The 7787-nt window shown below is 46.6% G+C and overlaps 1 protein-coding gene across 1 annotated transcript in view; it reads left to right on the top strand.

The window, feature by feature from the left end:
• The window catches only part of htr2cl1 (5-hydroxytryptamine (serotonin) receptor 2C, G protein-coupled-like 1), a 107842-nt gene extending 101569 nt beyond the window's left edge, over positions 1 to 6273 (top strand). The window contains exons 10-13 of the mRNA XM_047336247.1: positions 988 to 1151; positions 1243 to 1396; positions 1967 to 2202; positions 2449 to 6273. Coding sequence (XP_047192203.1) covers positions 988 to 1151; positions 1243 to 1396; positions 1967 to 2202; positions 2449 to 3003 — 1109 coding nt within the window. The 3' untranslated portion in view covers positions 3004 to 6273. The remainder of the gene's footprint in view (positions 1 to 987; positions 1152 to 1242; positions 1397 to 1966; positions 2203 to 2448) is intronic.
• The last annotated feature ends 1514 nt before the right edge of the window (positions 6274 to 7787 follow it).

Raw genomic sequence — 7787 nt, 5'->3', positions numbered from 1 at the left:
TCAACCTGTGCGAATGTACCACGTGGTGCGACATCTCAAAAGCGTTGACGTCCGAGGCGTTGAGTTTACTCGTATAAATATATATATATATATATTTAATTTGTGTACGGTCCTGCCTCTGCAGCTTCAAGTAAACATCTATAACCACTGTCTCCTCTCACGATCACATTAACTCCGGTGGCCGTGTATAACAAAAGGAATCCATCTTGCATCTTATCAAAAGAACCACTTCCTCTCTCCTGTGCATCGCTGCAGAAACTCGTCGTCCTCTGGATTCAAAACCGCAGCGACAGACTACAAAGTACGTTCACTCTGTGAAAGGTGAAATCCTTTTACACGTGAGTTTGATTGACGCCTCCGGAACAGCAGGTGGAGTTTGACTGCCTCCCTCTCGTCCTCGTAGACCTTCACACGCCGCCGCCTTTGCAATCATCAGAAATCCCCCGTTTCTCCTCTTGGCATTTCCTCGACCCCTGTAAAGGTTCAGCTGCTGCTGCTGCTGCGTTCGAGGTCTGAGAGGACGAGCGCTGATCGGAGCCGCAGGATTAGCAGCCACACATCCGGCAGAAGATCCTCGCGTGTGACGTCTCACTCTGACCCAGACCTGTAGGTCCAGCGCAACTGCCGCTTGCGACTGTCGACCCGAGTATGTCGTCCGTCGATCCGAGGTCGGGTCGGTTCATGGTGGCCGCAGGCTCACGGCGGGTTTATACTGTAGGTTTGTACAGTAAGGCTTCCCAGCTCTTCCTGGGGAATCCTGAGGCGTTCCCAGGCCAGAGGGGACATGCGTCCATGTAATGACGTAAAAGAATGATATCAAGAAGGTATTGAGACGGTGAGTTCTGTTCAATACGCAGAGGTGAAGACACACGATTCTGACCAGAGGGATATGGATGCGGATTTCCTCAAACGCCGTGTCGACGTTGATATCACAACATGTATATAAAAATGAAAGTGACTCATTCATGTTTGTTTTTTTGTCTGCAGGCGTGTCGACGCCGATCCCCGTCATCGGCCTCCACAACGAGGACAAGGTCTTCGTCGACGGCAGCTGCGTCCTCAACGAGGAGCGCTTCGTGCTGATTGGCTCCTTCGTGGCCTTCTTCATCCCGCTGGTCATCATGGTGGTGACGTACTGCCTCACCATACAGGTACTGTACACACAGGTGTCCTGCTCATCTCTTCTCCGTCTTCTTCTTCTTCACCTCTCTGAAAACCTCTTCCTCCTCTGTGCGCGTGCAGGTGCTCCAGCGGCAGGCCACAGTCTTCCTGTACGAGGCCAAGGCGTCCTCCCAGCAGCCTTTGCACACGCCGGCGCTGACCAACACGCTGCGGCCTCCGTCCAGCACCTTCCACCTCCCTCAGATCAACACGCTGGCGCCGCCGGACGCACAAGGTGAGCGCAGACACGCCGGTCAGGCCTTCGGCAGCTGGAATCTGTCGCAGCAATAATATGAATTCATAACCATGTTCTTCTCAATTCTTCTCTTTCGTCTTAGAGTCAAGGTTTATCTTGTTTTCTTGCCTAAATAAAAACCGAGGCACAGTTACACTGTCAAACGGAACTGTTTTTCCAAATGACAATAGAAAGTGCGTTCACAGAATCACAACAAGTTGTGGATGAGGCAAGAAAAAAAGAAAAGAAATCTAAACAGTCGGTCCAGCAGCTGTTTGCTGTGGACGAGCAGGAAATCAGTTTCTCCATAGAAACGGATGATGTGGCAGAAAACGTTCCCGTCCTCCGTCCCACACAGAGTGAGACTGTGAACGGAAAACTGGCTCGCTCTCACGTGGATGAACTCCGCGGCTTCATAAATAATTTCTTGAGGCGTCAAATCAGTTTTACAACCTGAACGTGACACTTTTCCCACAATGCTTGTGCATCCGATGTTTGTTTGCCCTCGTTCGTAGACGAGGTACCGCAGGTGATGCTGATCCGTGTGCCCTCTCCCCCCCCCCGCCACAGAGTCGAAGCCCCCGCCGCCCCCGAGCAGACGGAACACCCTGAGCTGCCTGAAGGGCGCCGAGCCCGCCGCGCTGCTCGCCGTCTCCAAGTCGGACAGCATCAGCATCATCCCCAGCTCCGAGGCGCCGTCCCAGCTCAGCTCGCCGGCCGGCGGGCCGGGGCGGAGCGACGCGGCGGGCTGCCACGGCCGACGGGGGATGATGCAGGCCATCAAGAACGAGCGGCGGGCCTCCAAGGTGAGAGCGAGCAGTTTCAGGTCTGCAGCTGATGTAACGGCCGGGAAATAAACTCCCAGACAAACTCAGGCAGCTGAAGGTGTTGAATCTCAACACAGACCAAAGTCCGTTCATATCAACAAGTTTTAAAACTCATTGTTGCCAACTGACTAACTCACTTACCAACTACTTATGATTCATATCTGCCCTGACAGAGGTTTAGCTCCCTAAAGAAGGGAATTCTCCTTCCTGCTTTCCTCCCCCCAGGTCCTGGGAATCGTCTTCTTCCTCTTCCTCATCATGTGGTGTCCCTTCTTCATCACCAACGTCACCTTCGTGCTGTGCCGCGGCTCCTGCAACGAGTCGCTGCTGCACGACCTGCTCAACGTGTTCGTGTGGGTGGGCTACATCTCGTCGGGGGTCAACCCTCTGGTCTACACGCTCTTCAACAAGACGTACCGGAGGGCCTTCTCCAGCTACATCAGGTGCCGCTACAAGACGGGCGCCGCCGCCGGACAGAGTTGCAAAACGCTGCTGGTCCCCCCGCCGTGCCCGTCGCACGCCGTGACGCCCCTGATGGGCGGCCACGGCAAGGCGGGCGTGGACCGCAACAGTAACTGTCGCAACGGCAGTCGGGGGGACAACGGGAGGCTGGCGGTCGACCCGGAGGACACGACGGACGACGGCACGCAAATCGGAATAGTGTCGCAGAGCCTCTCGGAGTGCTACGACATCGGCATGCTGTCGGAGGCGGAGGCGGAGGCGGCGCTGTCGCTCGTCAGCTGCAGTCCTGCGTCCGTGGAGCGCACCAGCAGCGTGTGAAACTGCGGTTCCTGTTCTGCCTCACGTCTCCTTCTGGAAACCTGCCGGGCCGAGTGCCGCTTCACCGGGCTGGGGGAAGGAGCGGCCCTCAGTGTGTAGAGAAAATGGGATCATCTCCACGACGGTTTATGGAATGAAAACAGATTCAAAATGTCCGTTTTCATTCCACGAACAGAGATCAGCAGTGACTGAACAGGCCCCGAGGACCTGAGTCGATCCAGAGCTTCGCCTCCTCCGGTTCCAGAATCGAGCGCCGACCGTCAAAGGAGTTCGGGATCGAACTGCGACCTCAAGCCTCCTCGCCAAGCGAACGCAAAACCAAAATCTATTTTTTCGTTACGGGTCGAGCGTTGACGCTGTCCGGTAGAATCTCCTCGTTCGTCCGACGAGAGACGAGGAGATTTTCTCTGACAGAAACTCTCCAGGCGAAGTTTGAGTCGAAGGAATGTACCAGGACAGCTGGTGTTTGGTGGACTCACAGCGCCACCTTGTGGCGACACGAGAGGCTGCTCCCCTCCGACAGAACAAGGAGCTAAAGAGCAAAATGAAAAACCCAACATGGCTCAGAACCTTTGGTCCGAACTCCGTCAGGCTCCTGCTTCCTGTTTCCATCCAGAATTCCCAATTAGCTTTTTTTCTTTCTTCTTTTAAGCTCAAAAATAATACCGGAGGGCCGGAACATTCCTCTGATGTCATCCTCATAGGGGAACTAAATATAGATTTTATGACATCAGCCACATATTATTATTATTATTATTATTATTATTATTATTATTACCATTCATTATCGAGTCACTCACGAACCTGTACTTCTGCGAGACAAATTAACTTCAAATTTGGAAAATGTTCTTAGAAAACGTTTAAATTCTTCACAAATATAAAGATTATGCAAAAAACTGGGGGAAGCAATAATGATTTCAACCACCTGTTGGTGAAATGAAACAAAGACGGTGATGGAAGAGAAATGATTTCAGGCGCTTTGAGTTGAATTCAAGACGCAGATTGTAGCCGAATGTGAATTGATGAGATCAGACTTCATAAACGTATCATATCAACAGATGACACATCAGGATATTCCCGGACACACACATGAATGTCGTTTTTAAAGAAAACGTTTCCCTCTCAGTCACTAATGAGGCTGCAGCGCCTCCTACTGGCCAGAGGCTGTAACTGCAAAGAAAGAAACACATTGTCAATAGAACTTATTTTAAAATATTTGATCTAATTAAACTTCAGGCACAAAGTGGACGGACTGTGTGATGATGATGATGATAATAATATGAATAAATTGGATTTATATTTTTGCCTTTTCAAAGTTCAAAGGTAGCTGTACAGATTTTGGAAAATAGAATTGGAACAATCCCAAGGACAGAAAATAATTTTGACAGTATTATAATAAACATAGTAATAATAATAATAATGATAATAATCCTGATGATTTCACACTGGAGGTGATGGGTTTGAATCTATTCTAAATTAGATGCATCGTGAGAAATATAGTGTTTTTACGAGCTCTCGTCTGAAAGTTTAAAAAGATATAAAATAAATTTGTTTTATTTGATGATGTTTTATTTGAAATAAATTGATGACGGCGGTGCAATATGTTTAGTATGACATTTCATATAATTGCTGGACTTCCCCTTTAAATGCAAAACAACACGACGAGTCTTCCCTTCATGCTCGACTAGATATTACTCCCCCCAGTGTGAACAATATTCAATAATCACAAACACATGAATGTACAGTAAGTTTAACCCTTTACACCCCCCAGCCCTCTCCCCAGGGTCAAAGGTCACAGCCTGCAGTGGTCCAAAGGGAAGTGATGCCTGAGGGTCAGCAGACGCTCGTCTGTATCGCCTCTCTCTCTCTGAGCTACAGGCCGACAGCGGTCTGCACCACGAGCCGGCATCGAGCCTCCGGCCTGCGGAACATGGTGCATATGTGTGTGTGTGTGTGTGTGTGTGTGTGTGTGTGACGTGTCTTCCGAATGGTTCCTCTCAGCCGTCCCGCCGCCAGTTTCCTCCTCCTCTGTAATAAAATGGTTTCTGAAAAGGAACCGGCAGAACAACAAAACGAACCAACAACCAATTGTCATCGCCGTCACAACAAGAAAAACAACGACGCCGCGGTGGTGACGAGAGACGACGCTCTGTCACCATGTTATGACTCCTGTGTGTGTGTGTGTGTGTGTGTGTGTGTGTGTGTGTGTGTGTGTGTGTGTGTGTTCGGAGCCGTTTACTGACAAAAGTTTCACTTGACGTTTTCCCGTTTTTCAGAACGTGATATTTTTTAAAAAAGGTCCGACTCTGCGACTGGAAGGTTCAGACGTGTGAAGGTGGCGCTGACAAACTGCCGCCGTCTGATGTCGTTTGAAATATAATTTTTTCAATTGGTGTAAAAAATGTTTCCACCGAATACAAAATTAAATATCACGAAAACAGAGAAAAAACAATTTAAGCGTAGGACTAGTTCGACTTTTTGGGACATATGTTTATTTTGATACCTTTCTCATGGCTGTTTGGTAAATAATAATAATAATAATAAACTTTAGGTTTCAACTACCTACAGACAGGTTATATAAAGTTGATTATTGAGGTTTAAATGTGTATTACTTCTTACTTGAGATGTTTGCCTGTAGCCCCAATGCTAAGCTAACCTGCTGCAGATCACTTACAAAACATGATAAGACAAGAAGACAACTGCACAAGCGTCCCAAAATGTCGACCTGTTGCATTAGATGTTTGGGAGAAATGTTTCTTCTCTTTTGAAAACTTGAGTTAGAAATAATAAGTTTAGGAACTCACAAGGTTTCCCTGAGTTTTCAGAGCTAAGAGAGATGAGCACCTCAACGTGCCGACTTTGGGAAACAATCTTTTCCAAAGTTCTCTGGTCCGAGCTTTTTATATTCTGATGAACTGTCTCTGTCGACCTTCTCGCTGACCTTCCCCGGACGCGTCACTCTGTCAGTAAACGTCTCTGAGAAACAACCGGAGCTGCAGGTCGTTCAAGAGTTTGACAAACCCATCGATGTGTGGCGCTCCGGTTCGTCCCGGTTCGTCTTGCTCTTGTACGATCCCGCGCTCGTGGTTTTGCTTCTCTCTTTTCTTTTTCTGTGTTTAAACCCTCTTCTGTTTGGCAATTTTTTTATACCATTTTAATTGTGAACGTTTTGTCTGAAACATCATCCTTGATTATGACGTCATCCACACAATGGGTTTTTTTCGTCTTCTGCGTAATGCTGCTATTTATTTATTAAAATATTACTCTAACCTGTGGACAATTGCTTTCATTTGTGTATTTATACAGACGGAACAGTTTAATGTGTCTAAACATGCTGACAAATATGATTAAATATAATTCCAGATATGATAAATTTCGGTGATCACAAGCCTGGCGGAGGGAGACGAGATAAAAGGTGTGATTGCGTCCTGTCGTCCCTCCTGCTCCCTGACACTGCTGAAGGTCGAATGAGTCTGCGGCTGAAGGTGGAATGAGTCTGCGGCTGAAGGTCGAATGAGTCTGCGGCTGAAGGTCACTCTTCGGTTTCTCCAGCCTGTGAGATGTTGTCTGTCCTCAGCCTCTTCCTCCACCTTTTTATTTAGTTTGTTAAGTCTCTCGGTTAAGTTGAGTCTTTTTCAGCCGTCAGGTCAAAGCACAGTACAAGTTTCTATAGGTCAGATGATCCTCGTGATGTTGTTGAGATGATAAAATAAGAGGGATATTGTATATAACAATTAAATACTAAAATGAATACTTATACAGGTGAAGGCATCGCGAGTGAGATCAGCACCACGGACAGAGACAGAGAAGCAGGGAACACGATGCAACAGCGACACCAAGTGGTGGAGCAGAGGAACTGTGCAAAAACCATGACTGGATTATAACCTTTTTATTTTCCAAGCAGAGGAAATGTTCACTTACCCTTTTGGTTTTGGTTTTATTTAGTTTAATAAATTCAGTTTCATGCAAATATGTTTCTGATACTGCATTTAATTTATTTACATTTATCTGCGTCACAGTTCTTGGCATAAAAGATAAAAAAATCTCGTCATTAATAACTTGTTCCTCCGCAGGGCGGCGCTGTGCTCGCTGCTCTGACGCTGCTCGGGGGAAGTGGGTGGTGGTCTCGGCGATCACCGGACTGGTTCGGACACGCATGCGCGGCTCCGACACTTTGCTGCAGCTCACTGGTTTGTACCTGTGTCAAGTTCTCGGAAGGAAGCGACCGAAATATGGATATGTGAGGTTTTTAGCCTTCAACATAAAATCCCTCGATTATTGCACCACTGTTTAGTAGTTATTGTAGTGTGTGAATTTATGGGTGTTATGAGTAAGAGTATTGCTTTTAGCATGCTAATATTGCTTCTATTGTAACATCTGGCCAGGGACTGCAGATAGAAATTAGCTTTTTGGCTAAATCTGGTATATTTACAGAAATGTTTATTAATATGTACTGTCCCAGTTAAATAAAATAAAGATAAAGATAATTGTCATAAAAAGAAGTAACATGATCATTAGAAAATATGTTTGATTGCAGAGCCAGAATATTATAAGTAGGAAAATAAAGAGGACGATATATTATCCAGATTTTTAAAAAATGAAGCAATACACCATTTATGAGTTCAGATTAAAAGGTGCTGTAGTGATGAAACAAACTAGAAAATAAGAAAAAGTCATCCACATCAATGAAAGTGTGTGAACAGATGAACAATCATAACCGTATGTGTTCATGAAGTTATAAGAAATGTATTTTTTAATAATCAAAAACAAAAAGGAGAAACGAG

The sequence above is a fragment of the Scophthalmus maximus genome, chromosome 12 (assembly GCF_022379125.1).
Source record: "Scophthalmus maximus strain ysfricsl-2021 chromosome 12, ASM2237912v1, whole genome shotgun sequence".
NCBI lineage: Eukaryota > Metazoa > Chordata > Actinopteri > Pleuronectiformes > Scophthalmidae > Scophthalmus > Scophthalmus maximus.
Note: the sequence above shows the minus strand (reverse complement) of the source record. Positions and strands in the feature narration are given on the sequence as shown.